Here is a 24,499-nt window from a genome sequence, read left to right on the forward strand (position 1 = left end):
AAGAGTGCCCTATTATTGCAAACCAAGCAGGAAGGTGGTGGTGTCAGGATCTGTCCAGATGCCCCAGTAGAGAAAGAAGGCTCACTGATGCAATGCATGCCTTTATCATGTCTTTCTTACCTTTTCTTTGGCCCTGAGTTGGTCAAACATCTCCTGAATCTCATGTTTCCAGTCATCCTGCAGGCAGTGGAAGGAGTCCTTGGGCATTTCAAAGAAACCAGACTCCTCTATGGTAGTTAGCTGGTCCAGGATATTTGTGAAGGGTGGTCGTGAATGGGGGTCGGGATTCCAGCAATCTTCACAGAACACATAAGCAGACAGAAAGCATGAACGGACAGAGGCAAATATAAGACGTAGGATATTATGTGACCTCATTTACCAGAAAACTGCCTCTCATTTCTCTTTCCAGAAACAGAAACTGGGATTTAGGTCCCACAAATTTAGGGCCTGGGAAGTAAAGCAAGGTGGCCAACATCACAACCATGAAGAGTGCATCTGGAAAGAAAATGCTGCACCTCTGCACCCATCCGGTGGTGACTGTTGATTCGGCACGAGAAAAGCAACTCCAGAGAGTTCCCTTGTGCAAAGTACACTACCACCATTTATCCAGTTACTCGCGATTCCAGTACCCACAATGGGCAACTATACCTTGGACCTCAATTTCCCATAAATAAATGACCTACCCTTCCCCAGCTCAATAGGCAGTTGAGAAGGCAAGGATCAAAAGCACTGGAGTGGGAGTCAGGAAAAGTGAATTCTTTCTACTCTCAGCTCAGCTCTAACTAATTGGAGTGACCTCTCTCAGCCTTGGATTTGTCACTTACAAAATTATAGGATTTGACTAGATGACTTTAAGAGTTCCTTTCTTCTCAGGTGCTCTACATTTCTATATGTAAAACACTCAGAGGTCCTGAAATAAAAGCTGTTATACCTTCTTCATTTGTATTAAATAATCTATGTATCAGGATGCCGACATCATCCTGAAGTAGCTCTTTCAGCCACCCATAGGAGTCCTCCTTGAGTGACTAAGACTTCATCTCCTCTTTTAGTAACTGATCCTGCAGAATTGGCCAAAATCTATCAAGTGCTGATAGGAAGGAGAACTGTCTCGTTTTGTTCCGGCCAGGGATCACTTACCTTCCATGAGTTTGGCAAAAGGCTCTGGGCATGTAGAAGGGATGGGGAGGGCGAGCTTGTTCATGGCCACTCCATAAGCGACTGCCAAGCCATCGATTCCTCGGAAGGGCACCTCACCAGTCAGTAGCTCCCAAAGCAGCACCCCATAGCTAAGGAGAGGAAGGAGACAGAAGCCACGAGATGACCACAGGTGCAGCTTCACTGAAATAGCTCATGAGGCCTTGTTGAGCATCCCACATTCTCTCCTGCATGTAGGGAGACTAACAAAAGAGACATACTAATGTAATATGAAAGGGGGACCATAAGGCCTTCTGGCTGAAAGCAAATACTCTTGCAAGTCAGGCACACTTGGTTTCAAAGTCTGTTCCTCAAATTCTTCACCTGTAAAGGACAAATAACACTTGTAGTCTCTCAAGACTGTCATGAAATGAAATGAGCTCCTCTAGTGTTTAAATTGGTGCTCAAGGGCCACAGCTATTTTGTTGTTGTTATTGTTAATGTAATCAGCTGGGAGAAGGTGGCAGCCTCCTCAAAATACATGTTTTTTGTTTTAAAAAAACAGAAGTTTTCTGTTTTAAAACTTCAGCTATAGTCACAAATACGTATTTTCTTACACTTTAGAAATGCAGAGAGCTGACCCTCCAAACAAACAGATTTTCCCCCATGTAAAAGATTTCTTTAATGCCCACTAGGCTGAATAGATTCCTGCCCCCATTGGTGTGAGTCTTTAATGGACACTACCATCTAATTCAAAGGGGAAAGTGTCACCAGGGTGGCCTGCACCAGTGCAGCAGAGCAGATTGTCAGCTGTGAAGATGTCAGAGTTCCCTCCCTACTTTGCAAGTCCACATGAAGACTTTCTTTTCACAGGTCCTGGGAATCAGAGAATGAGGAGCACAAAGCTTAGCAGAATAATTATTCTATGAGTTCACAATAAGAACTAGACAAAATTATGAAGCGTTCAATCCTTCCAGGAATAAGTCAGGACAAGAAAACATAAGGCCATGAACATTTGAAACAGTAGCTCTCCTTTATATTTGCAACACAAACCTCACATTTTTTTAATACTCATCAGTAGTTTACAACCAACAAAAAGTCATATTAACTTGAAAAAAATGAAGCCAGTATCTATTTTATCATGGAAGCTTCCATGTGCAGGGTGCTATGCCATTTACAAACATCATCTTGAATCCCTACAACAAACCTGCAAGGTAAGTTTCACCATCATTCTGCAGAGAAGGAAAGCACCTTTTAGACACGTCTAGCAGCATATATTAAGGGCATAGATGAAGTAAATCATGGTGGACCCCGAAGCAACTTCAATTCTTTCTCTCTAGAATGCCCTTCTACCATTCCTCTGCCTGGTAAACTCTGATAGTCTTTCAAGATCTGATTCAAATGCACCACCATTTATTCATTTGTTTTAAGCATCTACTAAATATTTATTATTCATTAAGCTCAATGCCAGGCACTGGGGTACAGGATAAAGATACAGATCTCACCCTGGCTGGTGTGGCTCAGTTAGTTAGAGCGTCATCCTGTAAACCAAAAGGTCACGGGTTTGATTCCTGGTCAGGGCACATATCCAGATTGCAGGTTTGATCCCCAGTTGGGGTGTGTATGGGAGACAACTGATCGATGTTTCTTCTCTCTCATATCAATTCTCCTCTCTCTCTCTCTCTCTCTCTCTCTCTCTCTCCATCTCTCTCCCTCTCCCTTCCTATCTCTCTAAAATCAATAAAAACATATCCTCAGGTGAGGATTAAAAACCCACACACAGATACAGATCTTATCCATGAAGAATTAGTGACAGGAATGGAAGAAACATCAACTAGAATACAGATAAATACAGCAGAAATACTATGAAAGTACAAAAGAGGGTCACCCAAACCAGACCAGGTTGGGGCAGGAGAATGCTAAACGCTAAGCTAAACCTTTGACAGCTGAATGAAGGAAGAGTCAGTACTCTAGAGACAGGGATCAACATGAACAAGGACATGAATTTGCCTTTAAAGAAGCTCAAGTGGCCTGACATGGCTCCAAAGGGCAGCAATGTGCCAACCCATGTGCCAGGGTATCAGGGGCATCCCTACAGATGGACTCTCAGAGTGGCCTGGCCAATCTCCTTGGACAATGGCTTTATCCCAGTTACCCCTCCCAATATTATTGTTTTCTTTATGTATCTTGACAGAAAAAAAGCCTGGTAGACAGTTTCAAGTCTTTTCTTGTCTAGACAAGGAATTGGATTTTAGACAGACTGATGGGAACAATTGGACGCTTCAGGAGGCCTTCCCTAACACCTCCAGGTGTTACTCAGCCTTTAGTTGGGCTGCCACACACTGCAATTGTTTGTTCACCAGCCTATGGCCTCCTAGAGGGCAAGGATAGTAGTTTCTAATCTGCATTCTCAGGGCCTTGCTCAGGCTCTGGCACATAGTAGGCACTCATACAGTGAGTTAGTGGATGGGTGTGGGAGTGAGTACATGGTGAAATGGTCCTGCAGGGTGCACTGGGTACCCTAGAGTAAGTCCCAAATACCACCAAGAATTGCACTTTTATACTTCCTGCCAAACCTTTAATGTGACTCACCCAGACAGTGGTCATGCTGGGTAGCTTCTACCAAGTGACCTCTAAGAACCCTCAACACTGCTGATTAGATTCCTAAGTTAGAGTGACTTTCATTTTCAGTTGCCCACTCTTGGCATTACTGCCTACCTCACTCTGAGGAATGAAAGCCCAAGGTCCCAAAGAACCCCTTTCTCCCATCCAGGCAGAAACAACTGGTGCCTGAACCCTAAACACCTGGAAATACAGTAGAGTGTTTCAAAGATCCAAAGGTGTCCTCTTAGTGTCCTAGCGCCCCCTCTGTGATGGTTTTCACGTGGAGCCCTAGGTGACCCCTGAGATGTCTCAGGCCACCTGGAAAAGGGGGGAGGGAGCCAGGCACCTTACCCCTCCCGGCTTCAACAAGGGCAACTCTGCTCACGCGTGGCTCGCCTCTTTGCTCATTGGCATTCCATTCCATTTGAAGGGCTCTACAACTAAGTGAAGCGGGAGAACTGCTGCTCAAGAAAGACTGAGACAGACTAAGTCAAATGCCTGCTTTACCACTTACCAGCCATGTGACCTTGGGAAAGCAAGTTCACATCTCCAGACCTCAGTTCCCTCATCTGTACAACAAAGACAGCCATCTCTACACCTCACAGAATTGCAGAGAATATGTAACAACTGCTCCTCATCCAGAAATCACCACCTATGGCTCACAAACTCCGTGTTTCCCCTTGGAAAGGACCTGAAATGAGACAGCGCCTGGTGCGAGTTGGGGAGAGCCCACCACGCCTGGAGAGCCTTGCTGAAGGACACCAGCCTTCTGGAAGGAGCCTTTCCGGGGATGACTCAACCAGTCAAAGTTTGCCTCTGCCAATGTTCCTGTTTATTTCTGTAACAGAAGGTGGGTGATATAAATGAAGTCTTGGTGTTCCTTTCACAGGAATAGAGTCCAAGAAGGGAACTGGAGAAATATACCTTAGTTGGGTCTGAGCTCCAGGGAGAGGTAGGCAGAAACCCACAGATTTCCCTCAGGTTTAGCCTACTGTGTTGTCCTCTGGGGATTGCAAGAAAAGGTCAAGAGGCCCTTTACAAGCAGCCTGGAAGCACCAGCTAAAACACTGCCTCAAGTCCCTCCCCTACAGAGAACTGCTAGCTCCTACAGGGCTGCCAGTGGTTTCCCGAGTCCTCACTGCCAAACCCCGAACCTGCAGGGAACTCACCCGTGCCATTAACTAGCCACCTCCAGAGGTGTGATAACCCTTGCCCGTTTGGTACCATCAAAGGTGGGGGAGGGTGTTTTATTTTTTTCAACTTGAGGAAAAGCATTGGAGTGGATAGCAACCCTTTACAACCAAAGGCACAGCAATTCCGCACCTGAGCAGCACCAGGACTGTTTTCTTATTAACTGTGTAGTCTCTAAATTAGAGATAGCCTGTTTATTAGAGAGAACTCTCAACTCAGGGGTCCATGCTCTGAAAGGAGAGGTGCCCCTTGAATGGGCTCTTATAGCTGTAACCCCTCGTTCAGGAACCACACTGACTGTTTATTAACCTTTGGCAAAGACAACTGAACTTACAATATGTGAAAACACTTTGTAGACTGCAAAGTAGCATACAATTCTTCTTGTTAACCGTACTCTCATTCAAAATGATGGCATATTTACTAACATATATGTGTAACATACACATTAATATTTTTATTGGCAATAAATATATATTGATATACTCATGTGATATTATATTCAAAAAGTAGCTTAAAAAACAGAATGATCCCATTTTAAGGGATGGGTGGGTGAGCATGTGCACAGTAATAAACACGCCACAATACCAATATGGGTTATCTTTAGAAGTAGGTTGTGGGTGATTTTCTTTTCTTTTTTCTGTGTATCCATATTTTCTAATTTTTTTCTACAGTGAAAACATTTTACTACTGTAATGTTAAAAACTTACAATGATCAATAATAAAATCCCTCCATTTCACCCCACACGTGAGATAAACGATGCATAGCATTCAGCACAGAGCCTGGCCTGTAAGCATCCGTGGGCAGTAAATACTGCTTCCAGTGTATGTGTACTGCACGAATAGCAATGGACACACGTTAAAGATGCAAAATCATTTGGAGCCACTTAGATGAGTAGGCTTGTGGAGGGAGAAATAAAAGCCCATTTAATGGGTTCAATAGATTGTGTCCTAGAAAGAAATACTGAAGCACAGAAGCTAAGAAAGCTGGAAGGGAACAGGGTGACTTATGTTTTCAAACCACATTCATCAGCCAAGCTGAGTCAGGAGCTTAAGTCCTGGGAACAATTCTAAGCCAAAGACCCATCAGCAGAGCATGTGACAAATTCCAAGACACCTCCTCCAAGGTGCTGTTGATTTGAAATTTACCTCCAAGCCACTCCCTTCAGATAGTCGGATAACATCATCAGATGCCTCAGAGGCTCCTTAAACCTGCTTTCAGAATCTGTGGTTTAAGGGCAAGACCTGGAGGTTAGTCTCAGAACAAGGACACTTTGGGTAAAAGTTGAAAGGTCTTGCCTTGTTCCTTCCATAATGGACAAAGCCCTGCAATGGCCTTGCCCTTGCTTGCCTGCCACTTCTATAACTATGAGAAGATCCTACATTAGGCATTTGGGTTTTCCCTTCTCACTAAGAATGTACCTGGATATGAGAGGTAGGTCTGCCCAAATCATTGCAGCAGCAGCAATCTTTGGAATGTGGCAATAATATCTGAATGATTTCAGGGCCAGGCTGGGAGGAGAGGCCAGCAAGAATTTAGAAAGCAGAAAACAAGCGTGTTACTGAGAAGTCATGTTTTCCCATTGAGAAAGGTAAGATAAAGTTGAGTGTGACAAGTGGTTGCTTGTCCCCTTGAATCAATTCTCTCCTTCTTCCATAGTAAGAGTTTTAGCTGGGCACACAGTTGTCCAGCCTACATTTGTCTGCCTCCCTTATATTGGCAGCCAGGTGTGCCAATATAACCTCTGGGGGTATGCACAGAGGAGATGTGCACAACTTCTGGGTCATCTCCAAATTAAAGAGAAGCTACTTGCCATGAATAAGGTCTTTCCCCTTCTCTGCAGACTAAAATGTAGAAGTAACAATCACTTAGATGTACCATTCAGGCAAGCACAATGCACTGAGGGACCTGAAAGAACCTGGGTTCCTGAATGATCTCATATGGCACAACTGCCCCACCAGCCTGCACTAACTGGACTACACCTTAAAAGAAATACACTTCTGCTCGGATGGCATGGCTCAGAGGTTGAGCATCAATCTATGATCCAAGAGATCACAGTTCAATTCCTGATCAGGGCACATGCCCAGGTTGTGGGCTCAGTCCTCAACAGGGGGTGTGCAGGAGGCAGCCAATTAATGGATCTCGTCATTGATGTTTCTATCTCTCTCTCCCTCTCCCTTCCTCTCTCTGAAATCAATAAAAAAATATATTTTTTAAAAAAGAAGAAATACATTTCTACCTTGTTTAAGCCACCATATCTATAAGCTCTTTGTAACAGCAGCTTAGTTTAGTTAATACATTAATCATGTTAGCCTATGGTCAAGCAATGAAAAGTATCAGGTTAAAGCATATGAAATCACTGTTTTCGTAGGTCACAAACAGTTGAGTATCAGTGCATAGGTCAACCTAATGAGATCTGGTCATATATTTTAAGTAAAAAAACACTCTCTTCTTCACAATAGCTGCTTCACCCTGTAATTACTGTGTGTTGAAATAAGATTCAATATACAGAAGCTACAAAGCATCACTGAAATAAACGGACAGATATCCCATGTTCATGGATTAGAAGCCTTAATATTAAGATAATAATACCTTCCAAAGTGATTTACAGATTTAATATAATCCCTATCTAAATCCCAGCTGTTTATTTTGTAGAAATTGATAAAATGATCCTAAAATTCACATGGAAATTCAAAGGATGCAGAGTAGCCAAAATGATCTTTAAAAAAGAACATAGTTGGAGAACTACTTCCTAATTTCAAAACTTACTAAAAAACAATAGTAATTAAAACAAGGTGGTATTGGTATAAGGGTAGACACATAGATCAATGGAGTAGAATTGAGAGCCAGAAGTAAACAATTACATTTGTAGTAAATTGCTTTTGAGAAGGGTGACAAGACAAATCAACTATGAAAGAATAGCCTTTTCAACAAATGGTGCTGGGATAGCCATATGCAAGAGAATAAAGTTGGACCCCTACCTCACACCACATACAAAATTAACTCAAAATGGAACAGAGACCTAAATTTAAGAGTTAAGATTATAAAACTCTTAGAAGAAAACATAGGTATAAGTCTTCATGATCTTGGCTTAGGCCATTGTTTTTTATGTATGACACCAAAAGCACAAGCAATCAAAGAAAAAATAAATTTGACTTCATCAAAATTAAAAACGTTTGTTTTGAAGGATACTATCAAGAAAGTGGGGAAAAAACACCACCACGAAAAAACATAGAATGGAGGAAAATCATGTATCTGATAAAGGACTTATATCCAGAATATATGAAGAAGTCTTTCAACATAAAAATAAAAAAACATATATCCCAATTTTTTAAATGGAAAAAGATTTGAATAGACATATATCCAGAGAAGATATAAAAATGGCCAATAAGTACATGAGAAGATGTTCAACATCACTAGTCATTAGAAAAATACAAACCAAAACCACCGTGAAATACCACTTAATATCTACTAAGATGGCTATAATAAAAAAGACAGGCAATAACTAGTGTTGAGAGGGTGTGGAGAAATTGGAATTCCTATACATTGCTATTGGAAATGTATGTAAAATGGTATGGTCAGGGTGAAAAACAGTTTGGCAGTTCCTCAAAAATGTAAACGTAGAATTACCATGTGACTCAGCAATTTCACTCCTCCGTATATACCCAAGAGAACTGATAACATATGTTTACACAAAAACTTGTACACAAATGTCCACAGTAGCACTGATCACGATCACAGTACCCAAAAAGTGGAAATAACCCAAATGTCCATTAACTGATGAATAATGAATAAACAAATTGTGGTATATCCATAAATGGAATTTTATTCCGCTATAAAAGGAATGAGGTTCTGACACATGCTAAAACATGGATACACCTTGAAAACATTATGCTAAATGAAAGAAGTCAGTCACAAAAGATCACGTATTCTATGATTCCATTTGTATGAAATGTCCATAATAGCCCCACAGAGACAGAAAGTAAGGTGGGGTTGCCAGGGCAGATTAGGAAATGACTTCTAACAGGTATTAGGTTTCTTTTTTGGGTAATAAACATATTCTGAAAATAGACAGTGGTTATAGTAGGTTGAATGGTGGCCCTAAAAGTTATGTCCATGTCTTAATACCCAGAGCCCGTATTTGGAACAGCATCTCCCCTAGCATCTCTGGAGGGGGTGTGGCCCTGCTGACACTAATTGTAGACTTCTGGTCCCCGGATTATAAATCTTTATTGTTTTAAGTCACAGGGTTTGTGGTAATTTGTTACCACTGCCCTAGGAAACTAGTAACAATGGTGACTGGTATAAGACTTTGTAAATTTACTAAAAACCACTGACATTCTTTTTAAAGGGTAAACTTTATGTAATATGAACAATACCTCAATAATGCTATTACTTAAAATACACATACTTCCAAACACACAAGCTCACTTTAAAACACATCAGGAAGCAACGGCCTCACAGACCAAAGTGCAATGATAACCTATAGCCCTTTCCTTTGCATACCAAGGTGATTCTACTGTCTCACAGCCATGAGGATACACATTCTGTGGATGCTCATCCTCCCATCCGTGGGGACAAGTTTTAGATCTATGTCCTTGTGACCTCTTGGGCTGATGGCTGCTCTAACCTGTGACTCTGTATCTCTGAGCACATGCTTGGGACCTGTCTTTTGGCATTTCTATATCCATATTCGACAGATAGACTACAAAGGTTAACCGGATAACTAGGAACGATAATTCCCAGCCCACCAAGGGAAGAGACAGCATCAAGAATACTTTTTGGCCCAGGAGCTTACAGTGAGGACAAGCCCCACAGTAACAGCCACTGTTGCTAAGCAAGCCAGGATGACCCTGGTGAAGGTCTCCAGGAATGACTGAATGTCTGCACCACCCTGGAATCTACTGATCTTCCCTAGGGAGCAATCACCAACACAGAGAGGCCTGCGCCTAGGCCTGTACTTGCCACAGCACTGGAGGGATTTCTGGTAGACGAAGGCACTGGAAACTGTCGCTGGCAACATGGGAATTAGTGTAGACTGCTCTGAAGGGGTCACTTATACCTACTTGGGGTTCCTGGGAGTCTACGCAACCTCAGTTCTCCAAGTCCTAAAGCATGTGTGCAGCCAAAACAGTCGTGGGGGACACTGACCCTGTACCCCTGGACCTTACCTCCACACATCGCTGCCTTTGGAAAACATGGAGGCACGAATGACTTCGGGTGCCATCCAAGCATATGTCCCTGCCGCACTCATCTTGGTGGTTCGGTGCCATTCCCGAGCCAGGCCAAAATCAGTGATCTTCAGAATCTTGTTGCTCAGGTCTCCATTCTCCACCTTCTGGAGGATTAATACTGGGCAAGGAGAGGAATACAGAAGAAACCAGAGAATCTGCATTAATTACACGGAAAGAGCCAAACACAGAGCCCTCCTGCCATCCACCTGTCCTCTCCTGCAGGCTCCATCACGCAGCTACCGTGGACTGACTGGTGGTAGGAGCCATCATCTCTTAAACAGCCACAATGCACCCACTTTTATGGCAAGTCTTTTATGGGCATTATCTCCAACCCGCACAACAGCCTTATGAGGTAGGTACTATTGCCATCTGTGCTTACAAAGGAAACTGAGATGAGGAAACCGAACTACAGCATCATTAAATAAAATTTCCAAGGCCACCCAACAAATAAGCCAGGACTGAAACTCAGGCAGCCTCACTCAAGAGCCTTCTCTCTTAAGCTTTATAGCATCTGGGCCTGTTCACACCTAGGGAAGGAGCTGTGAGGTCACAGCTGACCCTTCTGAGGAGGGGCTACTTGGGCTTCCTGGCTGCAGGGGCACCCCTGGGCTATAAACAGTCTCAGACCACAAGGAATGGACATGCATGTTGGATTTTCAAGGTTTCCGTGTCTGAACAGTTTCCATGAACCAATTCAAGTTACTTTACTTAAGCTCTTAAGAAAACATATTTTGAGACACAGAGATTTCTCCTTAATCCAGGAACTCATGCCTACCCATAGTGAACTGGTGGACAGGGTCAGAGGGCACACACATGTTCATACCCATGACCCGCTCTCTGTGAACATGGCCCAGGAAGGAAGAACTGGTGCACTGAACTGGTTATACCCTGGGCCCTGTCTCTCAAGTTCTAATGCCAAAGAACTGGGGTGTGGGAGCCCTCTCGGCGTTCCTAGGATAGCAGCTGAGGCAGCCACCTCACTCACAGCAGTTCCAGTGCTAAGTGTGCCCTTGTGGGAGCCAGTCTCCTCCACAAGGGCAGAAACGCTAATTGAGTACAGTGCTGTAAGCTAAGCCAAGGAACTCTGCCTGAGGGGGCAGCGAGTGAATGCTGTGGATCTGTGGAAGGCAAGCCTCCATTTTCACAAGTGGGATGGTTCTGAAGGCCTGTGGCAAACAACCTCTTGTGGGCCAGACGCTGAGCCACATGGAATTCAGGGAAAGAAGAAAGATTCTCTCTGCCAACTCAGAGTGGGGGAAGGGCGATTTTAGGGCAAGGGCCTTAGGTAGGTCCCTCAGTCACACAATTGTACCTTTCCTGCCCTGCCCCACCCCCAGCAAATGTCCACTGAATTGTTACCACATTAAAAGGGTGTGGACCGAAGATCTCTAAATCCTATGTGCTCAGTGTAGGACTCAGGGGTTACGAGAAGCCACAGAGCAGGAGTGCCAGGCACTCTCTAGATCTAATGGACCAAGTCTCCTTCCTCCACACCCTCTCCCCTGACACTCCCCTCCCCACTCCGAGCTTCCAGCATCCTGAATGGGCCCAGGCCCCTGAATGCTTAGGCAGATGAAAAAACAAAAACAACAACAAAAACCCTTTCTCCATGTCATCTACTAAAAAATCTTTCCAGGTTCTTCTGTGCCTCTCTCCCCCTCCTCTAACAGAGACAATGGACAAATGTGCACTCAGGTTGCTGACACTAAATAAAGTGACAGTAAAGAAGCCCGTCTTTCCCTCTGTAGAGGGGCCACCAGCTGCTGGCCATTTCTCTCTGAGCAGCCCTGAAACCAAAAGTTCAGAGAGAACCCCCCCACCCACTTCCAAAGTCAACGGGTTTAGTCCTGTTACCCTAAATCTCCAGGTGGCTGGCCCAGGGTGCAGTGGAGAGGGGGGTAAGTGTTTCACCATATATATGGAACCGGCTGAACTTCCTCATACTCTGTGCTGGGAGGGGAAGCAGAGAAGTTTAGATTCTGTTACAGAAAAAGGATTTTTAGCAACTGAATGGCATACTAAAGGTGATTTTTTTAAAATAGACTAGCCTGGCCAGCATGGCTCAGGGGTTGAGCATCGACCTATGATCCAGGAGACTGGGGTTCAATTCCCAGTCAGGGTACATGCCTGGGTTGCAGGCTCCTTCCTCAGTGGGGGGTGTGCAAGAGGCAGCCGATCAATGACTCTCTCATCATTGATGTTTCTCTCTCTCTCTCCCTCTCCCTTCCTCTCTCTGAAATCAATAAAGATATATTTGTAAATAAATAAAATAGGCTAGCCTGTCAGATGGTTTAAGAGGGATGGGAGAATGATGGAGATGGGGCAAGAATCAACCTGGAGACAGCCGGTGTAAATCTGAACGTCTATAGACCGTGCAGGTGCAGCCCAGTTTCACCTAATCCCCACTGCTCCCTGCTGTCTTACACCCAGCTGACCTCAAACATTTATCCCAACAGACTGGGCCCCTGAAGGCATCTGAGTTAGAAATCCCTGGCGATGTGCCCTACCCTCAGCCACAAGGAGAAGCTGTAATTAGAAGACAGCTAGTAATCCTGGCAGATGGTCACAGGCAAGGATTCTCAACAGTGTCCTGACATACTGGTATCAACAAACATCTATTACCAGTAATAATTATGGTTACACTGTCTGTGATTACATTTTTTTAAAATTGAGATGAAATTCACATAATATAAATTAATCATTTGAAAGTGGACAATTCAATGGTATTTAGTACCTTTTCAATATTGTAAAACCACCACCTCTATCTAGTTCCAAAATCTTTTCATCACGCTTCCAAGGAAACCCCATACCCATTAAGCAATTGTTTCCCATTCTCCCCTCCTCCTAGGCCCTATCTGCTTTCTGTCTCTGTGGATGTACCTATTCTGGATGTTTCACGTAAACAGGACCATATAATATGTGACACATATGGTTACTGCACTTAGCATGCTTTCAAGGTTGAGGCACATTATGGCTTGTATTGGTACTTCATTCCTTTCTATGGCTGAATAATATTCCATTGTATGAATATACCACAATGTGTTTCTCCATCTGTCCATTGATAAAACATTTGGGTTGTTTCCATCTTTTGATTATTGTGAATATTTTGATTAGTATGAACAGTGCTATGAACATGTGTGTACATACATTCGTTGGAGTACTTTGGTATATATACCTAGGAGTGGCATTACTAGATTATCTGGTGTTTCTATGTTTAACTTTCAAAGGAACCACCAAACTTTTCCACAGCAGTTGAACCACTTGACTTCCCCGGCAGCAATGTACAAGGGTTTCAGTTTCTCCACATCCTCACCACACTTACTCTTTTTCTTTTCTTTTTTTTAATAGCCATCCTAGTGGGTGTGAAATGGTATCTCGTTGCGGTTTTGACTTCCATTTCCCTAATGATTAATGATGTAGAGCATCTTCTCATGCATTTGTTGACCATCTGTATATCTTCTTTGGAGAAATGTCTGTTGTTTGCCTTTTTGTGTTGAGTTATAAGACTTCTTTATATATTCTAGATACAGGACCCTTATCAAATATATGATTTGCAAGTATTTTTCCCTTTATGCAGGCTGCCTTTTCACTTAATAATGTCCTTTGATGCATAAAAAATTTTAATTTAGATGAAATCCACTTTATTTTTTTCTTCTGTTGCTCATGGTTTTGGTATCCTATCAGAGAATTCATTGCCAAACCCAAGTTCATGAAGATTTACCTCTATGTTTTCTTCTAAGAGTTATATGGTTTCAGCTGTTGTATGTAAGTCATTCATCCATCCTTAATTTTCGTATATCGTGTGTGATAGGGGCCCAACTTCATTTTTTTGCATGTGGATATCCAACTGTCCCCATGCCATTTGTTAAAGAGGAAAGCTATACCTTTTAGAACAGAACAGAGCCCAATTCTTTCCCAAGATGCTTTCCCAGGAGGGAAAGAAAGGTTATATTCACAGCAGCTGACATATCTGTACACTGTAGTGAGCCCATTCTAAACCTCGACCACTGACAAACAGTTGCAGCAGTGACAAATTACTGTGCTTGACTCCTTGGAAACTTTAAGAATGCTTTAACAAAATTTAGTGAATTCCATCAAAGTATATTGTGTGAACTTCACCTCTCATGTGTGGGGCAGTGAAATAAATACTGAGAACAACTGAGAAGTCAGGCCCAAGTCAGTGGGGGCCTGGCCAAGGTAAGGGGAGTGGAGGGGAAAAGATGCATTTGAACTAAAAGCCTAGTGATGAAACAGATATAGGGGCTTGATGGAGAAGGGACAGGTCTCCAGCCTTTCAGACAGAGTGGTGATGAGCCTAACGGAGAAGTCGAGACAAAGAGGAGGCCAAGATCAGTCTAGGACATAACAGGCTCAGGCTAATGGTAACAAGACTCAGTATGGGACAGAAAAAAAGAGCAGGCAACTTAAATCCCAAGCTTGACCTCTCCATGTGGTCCTGGACAAGGTTCATAAGCCGGGCCCCTCTATTCCTGCTTCTGTAAAATGGGGATGAAGATTAAAGGCAGTATCAGAATAAGCACCTAGCAGGTGGCCTGCCACATAAATAGGCACTCAGGACACTACGCTGTTATTATTTCCATTACAATTAAGTTTCTTGAACATAAGTGAAAACCACAGGCCTCAGTAGCCAAGGTGTTGAGGTGGGAAGCCTGGCAGTCCCTGACACACAGTAACCCCAGAATAAATTATTACTGTATCAATAAGTGAAATGGTTGATTAAATAATAATGGTAGCTACCCATTATTGATCACTTACTATGCAGTAACATGATATATGTACGTGATATATGTAAACAGGCTGACATACATCACCTTAGTTAATCCTAAAATCAACCTGTATGAAGTAGGCATCACTATGTCCCCCATTTAACCCATGCCGAAACAGACACAGAAGGGTTATGCTAGCGAGGGGTGGAAATGGGGTCTGGAGCCACATCTCTCTCGAGTGCTATGCCACCCGGAGGACAGAAAGAAATCTTAAGCATCTTTAAGGCCTAGTTGATTAACCAGTCTTCACTGCCCTCCCTTTTCCTGAGTTACTCCTTCAGCACCCGAAGCAATACCACATGATTTAACATTATATGCTCCTTTCAATCATCCCACTGCTGCATGTACATGTTTCTTCATCTCCTCCAGAATGTGATGGAATACAGGGGCAAACACCTCCCTCTCTTCTGGGGCCCACAGTCTCCACTGCAGGAACCAAGCACGGGGCCGGGCTCCCTGAAAGAGCTGACCCCTCGCGGTCACTGATCCCACTGAAGGAGTTCTGTGCCTCATTCTCAGGCTCTGCACTGCCCCATCCTGTTGTCGCCGGGGGTGGGGGCATCTTCCCAGTGTTACCAATCCCTGGGGGACTAAGCGGAGCCCAGTGCTTTGCAGGGAGGATAGCGACCTTGGAGAAAGAGGAACACCACCTCAGCCAGGTTCACTAGTGACTAGCACATCCCGCTGGTGCCGGGGAGGGGAACCCAGGGAGGACAAGCTGGGGACTCTGCCAGAGAGCCTTCCAAAAGCCATACTTCCGGAAAGACACGCGACAGAGCTGAACACCAGGTTAGGATGAAGCGTGCATCAGTGAGGGCTTAGGAACTGTAAGGGCTGCAGTCAGGAAGGCAATCACGGTTTTCCAAACCTCGGTAACTCAAGGACATTATTCATGATAATTTCCAGATCAGGGTACCACCTATATTCCATTTACTTAAAATGGACTTTAAAATGACTTTTTTTAAAAATTACTTAAAGAAGAAATTTTATATCATAACAAATGGAAAAAACAAATATTCGCCACTAGGTACAAATAAATAAGATGAAAAGAACTTGCTAAGTTTCAGCAGATCCTGATGCTGGCCAAAGTTTGGAGCCTAAGGCCTGCTGTCTTGGTTAGGAAGGACAGAAATGTGAGAGGAATAAAGGCAAGCTAACACCAGAATGAATGATTCTCTGGACTATCAAATATCAAGCGGTCGAGTGACTTCCCACAGGGCTCAACGGTGTTTAATACAGACCATCCAAGAGGGCCTCAAGGCCATCCCCTGCTGGGATATCAGAGCGGGAACTGAATCGGGCAGGTGGCCCCACAGGCTTCCTGCGATGACCTCCCATCGTTTAGCTGGAGGCCAGGCTCTCAAAACTCGGCGTATAACAGATGAGACTGCCCCATATGTCCTAATGGTAAATGATGACTTATCATTTTGAGATTTTTTTTATTTATTAGCACAAGGGGCTCTGCTTTGCTGAACGCTCACCTTGGCACCCAGGCTCCCATCCCCAGATCTTCATTTGGTTCTAAAGATTCGGCATCATCTCTCCCAGATTAAACAATTGGTCTAATAAAGTCCATTGTCAAATGTATATACACATAGAAGAGTATCTATAAAACATGTATTACGGTTTAAAGAAAATAAGATGAAAACCCTCGTGACCCCATCCAGCCTCTGAGAAACTCCAGGTGTCCCTTTCTGTCACAGCCCTCTCTCTCCCCAGATGTCACACAATCTTGACTTCTGTTACTCACCCCTTTACTTCTCTTTGTAATATCACCTCCCATCTCTATATCCCTAAATAAGAAACTGCTTAGTTTTGAAAAAGTGAGTGAGACAAGCTCAAATGTAGCTGTGTGTACTAGTTTCCTGGGGCCACTATAAGAAATTAACACAAAGTTGGTGGCTTAAAATAACAGAAACTTATTCTCTCTCAGTTGTGGAGATAAGAATCCTAGTCCAAAATCAAGGTGTAGGCAGGGCCATGCTCCCTCCAGAGGCTCCAGGGAAGATCCCTCCTTGTCTCTTCTAGCTTCTGGCAGCTGCTGGCAATTCTTGATGCTCCTCGGCTTAGGGTAGCATCACTCCAATCTCTTCATCTGGCCCTCTGCCCGCTGGGTGTTTGCCTGTGTCTTCACACAGCATTCTCATCTCTGTGTGTCTATGTCCAAATTTCCCTCCTCTTGTAAAGACACCCGTCACTGGATTAGAGCCCATCTGCGCCCAGCATGACATCATCTTCACTTGGTTCCATCTACAAAGACCCTATTTGCTAAGAAGGTCACAGTCACAGGTTAGGCCACCAACATATCTTTTTTAGGGGACATAATTCTACCCACAATACTGTATAACAGTAAAAATATTGCCTTTGCTAGACGAAGCCTCCCAGAAGGTAATAAGCTAAACAGACTATTTGGTCGCGGTCCCAGAGAATTGCCAAAGGCCCTTTCTGGGAAAGTTGATAAGCAAGATCATAAATGAGTCCCAACAATATTGGTAGGTGGCCACAGTGGGGACATCTGACAGTGCGGATGTGGGGGAAGGTGCAGATACTGGACATCCGTCAGGAATACAGTTGAGGGAGTGAGCTCCTCTGATGCTGTCTCTAAAGTCACTATGGCCTGCCGCCGTTTCTCAGGCTTGGGCACAGAAAACACTCTGTCTCTCCAGTCAGCAGAGCAAGGAGGGGTGAGCGGGAGCTTCATCAGTACAGGAGCCAGATAGCCAAGTGCAGATAAGAATCAGGACCAGGCTCCCCAGGTAGTCAGCCTCAGGTTAAAGTGATGGAACACCAGCAGTAGGGGAGGAGGTGACAAGAGCCTGAGTCCCACTGCCCATCCTCTGTGTCTGGTGCACAGTGTTCTCCTGGGATCTCCCTTCATGGTACTCAGGGGTTTCCCTGCATCTCTCTCCTGTGTTAATTCCTGTGCCCTGCACCCCACTTTCTCCTTTGACTGGTTTCCTGTCTTGCTTTGGTGGCATGTGTTCTCCAGTAGCTCCTTAGAAAGAGGAAGGCACTTTTTTCTGTTAGAAAATTATATATCCCACCCCCATACTTAGTACAAAAATGACTGGAGACTTTCCTTCATAAATCTGAAGGCATCATGCATTATATTCTTGCTTCCAACACTGCTGTTAAGAAGCCCCAGCCATTTTTAAAAATATATATATCTTTATTGATTTCAGAGAGAGAAAGGGAGAGGAGAGAGTTGAAACATCAATGATGAGAGTCATTGATCGGCTGCCTCCTGCACGCCCCTGACTGGGGATTGAGCCTGCAACCCAGGCATGTGCCCTGACCGGGAATCAAACCGTGATCCCCTGAATCCTAGGTCGATGCTCAACTGCTGAGCCACCCCAGCCAGGCAGCCCCAGCCGTTTTGCTTCCTGGTGCTCTGTACGTGGTGCATCGTTTTCTTCTGGGAAATTGTTAGTCTCTTCTTAATCCCCAGTGTTCTGAAATCTCAGAGGGTGGAAATTTACTGAATGCTTTCAAATCTGAACATTCATGTCCTTTAGTTACAGGGAATTTTCTTGAAGTATTTTACTGTTAATTCCCTTCTGTATTTAATTTCCACTCTTTCTCTAGAACCTCTATGCAGATATTGGGCTTTCTAGACTGCTCCTCCAATTTTCTTTTTTTTTTTTCTTTCTTTTTTTTAAAGGAGAGGGGAGAGAGAGAGAGAGATAGAAACATCAATGATGAGAGAGTCATTGATCGAGCCCGCAACCCGGGCATGTGCCCTGACCGGGAATTGAACCCCGATCGCCTGGATCCTAGGTCGATGCTCAACCGCTGAGCCACGCCCGGCCGGGCTCCAACTTTTTTCTCTTCTCTCTTCTACTTTTTCCAGCTTTTTTTCTTTTGCTCTTCTTTCTAAGGCATCATCACTTTATCTTCTAACCCTTCCATTGGATTTACCATTTCCCTATCACAGTTTTAATTTCTAAGACAGCTCTTTTTTGTTCACTGAACATTTAAGAAATTGAGTGGGGCAAGCACACACATAGCTGTGTAGCAGCTGTTTTTGCAGTATGGGTATAATATATTTTCTTTTACCTGAGTGTATTACTGGTGGTTCTTTTTTATTTCTCTGTTTTCTCCAATATTGTGTGTTCCAGCTGCTTTTTCTCCTTGGGCTTTGGTCTCTAACACATTTTTGCTCAGAATTATAGTAATCCTTGGTTGTCTGTTCATGATTAAAAACCAAATCGTGCTTAGGTTTTAAAAAGGAAGTCTTTAGGTTTTAAAGGTACATACTGAAATATTTACCAGAAAAAAATTTTTTTAAATGATATTGCAGATTTCCTTCAAAATCATCAAGGGTGGGGAATGAGTGGGGTGACAGAAGATATAAGATTACCCACGAGTTGATCACTATTGAAACCATCTGAGTACATGGGGGTTGTTGTGTATATGTTGTTCATAATAATAAGGTGGGGGGGTTCCAAAGCTGAGTAGAGCCTCTAAGTACACAGAAGGAATCTGTCAGCTTTGAACTTCGCTGTAGGCAGATCCAGGTAAGCCTAGACAAGAGTGTTGGAGGTCATTTCTCTTGAACTGGTCAGCCCCAGAGGGCAGTACTGTTCCAAGCTGCTAGGAAAATAAAGGTCTGGCTGCCAGTGTGCTGGGAATCAGGTCATAACAAGGGCAACTGGTCTCAGGACGTAGGCTTCGGTACAGAAACAGTGACTTCATCTTCCCGCTTTAAAAAATAAAGTACCCACACTCTCCACATGCTTGGCGTCCCCTAGTCCAGAAACTGTTTCACCCCTTCCAAAGGAAAGGCAGTCAGGTGGCTGCGTGGAGAGCGGAAGGAAGCGGTCCATGGACCCAAATGCATGTCCTACAAATGCTACCCAATCTTTTCTATTTTAGCACCCCCTTCACCCCAGTTCCTGAGGTACCTGGTGTTGCTAGCTCCTAGACTTGTAAGGAGTCTGTGATATAAACAGATTGGTCCTTTGTTTTCCTCACTGTCAGCGTAAGATTCTCTCTCTCAAATATCCTAAGCCAGTTACCACTCATCTACCCGTTTTCCAGCTCCCAAAACTTTACTGCTGTTGTCTCCTCTCCTGTTTACCTTGTGACTTCATTTAGCTGGGTTGCAGGAGAGCACCACAGATATAGTGTTTGTATGTATTTAATCTGCCTTCTTAGCCTGGAACCCTGCCTATGGTTTATCTGTTTTCTTGAGTAGGGAGAAGGAAACTGGTACCCTGCAAGGGCTTCCTACTTTCCTTGGCTTAGTTCTTCCATCTCGCCCAATATGCCAAATCTGTACTCCTGCTTATTCCTGCCAAAGCTCAGATCAGCCACCAGATCTGTGTCACAGCATCCTCTGCCACCTTAATAAGGACAATTTCTGAGCTTCAGCAAGGAAGGAAGAAAAGAGCGACACATGAAGACCTAGAATGTCTGGTTCTGCCGCCACTTTGTGATCTCCACTGGGATCCCATTCTCCCACCTCTGACCTCTGTAATTCCTGGAAAGTAGTGTCAGTCTTGCCTGGGCCCAGCCAAGCTCCATCACCCATCTGAGCTGCAGAACAGCTAAACTCAAGGGCAAAGAGAAATTAGGCAGAGGATTCTATCACAGAGAAATCCTGCGTCCATAGATGCAGCGAGGCTCTGGGTGCCTGAGTCAGCACTGGAGACATTTGCTTCTCACAGCATGTTGTCTCCAGTGGAAGAAGCAAGATCTCAGGCTCCAGCCCCACAGGCCAGACTCCCTGTTGTGCTGACTCAGCAAGAGCCACATGGAAGAGCCTGATTCATGGACCACTACCATGTAGTGAGGACACGGCCAGTACGAATTCCCAAGCCCCTCTTGGCCCCTGGCCCTCAGCTCACTCTGTCCCTCCAGGCAAGGCCAAGAGAGGCCAGACTTGCTTACAGAGGCAAATGATTCACCACCTAGACTCCTCGACTCTCTGTCTCAGCAGAGGTGTGGTGTAGTCTGGAGACGGCAGGGAGATGCCAGCAGCTGCTAAGGCCCCAACTGGGTTCAGCAATGTCAGCAGAGCTGTACCGAGTCCACCGGCACAACCAGCTAAGCTGTGCTTCCCAACAAACATTTGGGCCCAGGAAGCTAGAAGACCCTGTCAGAAGAACTATAGACAGGTGGAGAGAATTGGGTCCTTGGGATCTACCCCCTCTAGGTATAGAAGAGGAAACTATTGGATGTGTGCAAGACAGTCCTGGAAAAGCCAGAGAACACTCAGCACAGTGCCCTTGTCCTGCGACCCGAGCTAGAACAAAGCTGAGCTATAATGGCCTCCCTTCCTATACCTGTAACCTGAAGAGGCATACAGGTGCTCAATAAAGATCGGTCTTGATGAATGAGTGAATACAAATTATCTCAAAGGTTTCTGATGAAGCCAGTTAAGGCAGTGGTCCCCAAATACCTGTTTAAGGACACCAGAGTCACCAAAGAAACTATAGCAATGATTCCTAGCCTAAAATATGTCCTTTTAGCCTTAAAAAATGTTATTATGATGGCAAATTTACTTTTAGGGTGTGTCAATTAAGAAGAAAACAATAACCAGAGCTAATTTTATGAAGGCCTTAATGTGTGCTGTGCACCGGACTAAGTGATTTGTCCATAATTTTGTTTCATTCCCTCAGCAATTCTGGAAGGTACTTTCAGATGTGGAGACTGGAGCTCAGAAAGGCTAATCCACAAGTGGGAGGAGGCAGTGCCAGGACATAACCCAGGTCTGAATGGAATCACAGTCAGGGGCCCAGACCACCAAACCAAATTAAACACCCAATAAGAAAAACACTTTTAAGTGAATTTGTATTCTATCAACACAGAAGCACCTACACACATTTGAAAAACAGAAATATGAATACTTGCACTTTCTATGAACATATTTAGATTCAAACACACCTTGTAGTAGTCCCCTCCCCAGAGGTCTACAGCCCATTACTGGGAACCACTGAGCTCAATGGCTGGAAGCCCGTCATGCAGAAAGCAATAGGATGCTACTGCTTTCTGTCTGCCCTCAACACACATCCAAGCAGGTGTCTCAAAGCCTCCAGCTCCAGAAGGGTGGATGGGAGAGAATCTCCAAGGAAGGGTTAAAACAGAAGGACAGAGTCAGCAGGTTCGTGAGAAAGACAAAACAAATTGAAAACACAGCAGAAATGAACTGCTACATTAGCAATCCTGGCAACATGTTGTGGAAGGACTACCAGGGATTAATGATAGGACAAGAGCCTGAATCTGTGACCCAGACTGCTGGTCGCCCCTCAGTGGTTATTCCCCCCTCCTCACCTGGTAACAGAACCCTCAATTTCAAGATGGGCACCCAGCCACCTATAACATCAATTACATTTCCCAGTCTCCTTGCTCCTAGGAATAGCCGGGTGACTGAGACGTGTCCTGTGGCTGCTTTCTGTAACTTGTCTTGAAAGATACAAGCTCAGGGCCTTGGGCCCTGCTTCTTCATCCCCTCCTACCTTGTGCTGCCTGGAACATGAATGTGGTAGCTGGAGGTCCAGCTACCAGTTTGGATCATGAGGACAAGATCATGCCCAAAAGTTGGCATAGCTGTGAATGGGAAGAAGTCTAGGGCTCATAGAACAGAGATGCCATGCCAACCATGGACTGTTCTCACCAGCCTTTCACGTACCAGAGAAACAGACTCCTTATTTCAGCCACCGGTACTCTGAGTGCCCACTTCTCATGGATAACTTAGTCTGACTAATACAAAGTTGAATTCCACTCCTACAAAAGCTCTTTACAGCCCTGGATCAGTTGGTTGAGCATCATCGCATGCATGAAAGGTCGCCAGTTCGATTCCTGGTCAGGGGCATGCCTGGGGTGGGGGCTTGATCCCCAGTAGGGAGCATGGAGGAGGTAGCTGATCGATGTTTCTATCATCAATGTTTCTCTCTCTCTCTCTCTCTCTCTCTCTCAAATCAATTATTTTTAAAAAACATATTTTTAAAAAATCTCTTAACAGCAAAACAGAAATAGGCATACTAAAATTGAAAATCTAAACCAAAAGCAACATTCCAGCCAATAAAATCCTCACCCAATATAGCCAAAGATTTGGATGGTCTCTCCAAGCTGCTCTAAAATGAATCAACCTGAAACATGTTTCAACTGCATATTTTTAGAGTAGGATGTCATATTTTATAATAAGTGTTGACATAAATATTTCAAAAACAAAAGGCCACATGGATGGAGGGCCTGCACGCACTGCGCTAAGAACGGGGTGTTCAAATATAAATTAAGCCAGTACCTCCCCTCAAGAAGATCACTAGCTAGAAGGAAGGTTCAGGGAGTCAAAAAGGATAGAACAGGAGACATCTGTTGTTTGTTATAAACCCTGCGATATAACTTGACTTCTAGACTAAATACTATACATAAAAAATACATATAACTTTAAAAATACATATCAAAAAGATGTAGCAGGCAATTGAATTATATATGTGACTTTGTTAAGATTAAACATCAGTATACAAAAATACATAGTTTGATCATATTTCTTTTTGTTGCTAATATGCTGTCTGTCCATCTACCTACCTATCACATAGAAAACACCTGAAAGAGGTATAATTACTGCTAACAGTAATTATCTCTGGCTACTGGGATTTGAGGTGATAAATTTTTCTTTATACTCATCTATATTGCCAACATCATCTAAAATAAAAAATTTTTGTTAATATAAAAAATAGGTCATTAATAATAACAACAATATTAATAGCGCCAGCTACCATTTCTTGCATGCGTACTATGTCCCAGGCATAATGGTAGGACCATCACATATGTTACTTCATTCATCCTCAAGACAACCCTGTAAGGTAGGTAGGGTGCTCATTTTATAAATGAAAAAGCTGGGGATCAACGGTTAAGTAACTTTTCTGCATCAAAGAAGGGAGGGAAACAAAATTTGAATCCTGCTCTGGCTTCTATGCCCAAGCTCCTTCCACTATACCACACTGTCCCCTCCACTTGGGGTTGAAATGTTTAGCAATTACATCTCTACAAGACCTTGTACATCTCTACAATGCTGGTCTCTCCAATGCCACAGTGCACCCCACATCTTCATATTATGGGTTGTCTTGGAATGGGCTCATATCATAAATTAATTGGGCAGGCACCTCATCTAACCCTATGTCCTATTGGACAGGGCCACCACAAAGAATGGTTTCCTCAGAGAACTGTCAAGTTAATTATGGCTACTTCTCACTGGCCAGGACAAGGAGGGATGACAGTCTAGAACAAAAGGGAACTGGCAGAGAAGCCACCAAAGCTCAGAGTAAAACCTAATTCTACCTGAGTCCACTGTCCTTTCCACTAGAACTCAGGGGGTCTCTGAAACCAAACCACCTAAGTATTGCTCTGTATCTTTCTAGGGAAGGGAACCAGCCTTTTAGATGTAAATAGCAGTGCTTTAGAAGTGAAGACTGTAAATATCTGGGAAGGCCGGACACTCAAACTAGGGCAGCGCTAGCCAGGTGTGATGTCAAAAGCTGGCTGATGGGCAGCATCTCACGGGGCGTAATTTAGGGCAGATGTGTGCTATAAGCACTATGGCTGAG

General features: G+C 44.0%; 1 protein-coding gene across 1 annotated transcript in view; it reads right to left on the reverse strand.

Moving 5' to 3' along the window:
- The window catches only part of MAP3K9 (mitogen-activated protein kinase kinase kinase 9), a gene marked incomplete at its 5' end in the record, with an annotated part of 75,341 nt that overhangs the window by 23,363 nt on the left and 27,479 nt on the right, over positions 1-24,499 (reverse strand). Inside the window, 3 exons of the mRNA XM_081161705.1 lie at positions 121-296; positions 1,138-1,286; positions 10,099-10,279. Of these exons, the coding sequence (XP_081017831.1) occupies positions 121-296; positions 1,138-1,286; positions 10,099-10,279 (506 nt within the window). The remainder of the gene's footprint in view (positions 1-120; positions 297-1,137; positions 1,287-10,098; positions 10,280-24,499) is intronic.

Source organism: Miniopterus schreibersii (assembly GCF_964146895.1).
Source record: "Miniopterus schreibersii genome assembly, chromosome: 1".
In the NCBI taxonomy this organism is placed as follows: domain Eukaryota; kingdom Metazoa; phylum Chordata; class Mammalia; order Chiroptera; family Miniopteridae; genus Miniopterus; species Miniopterus schreibersii.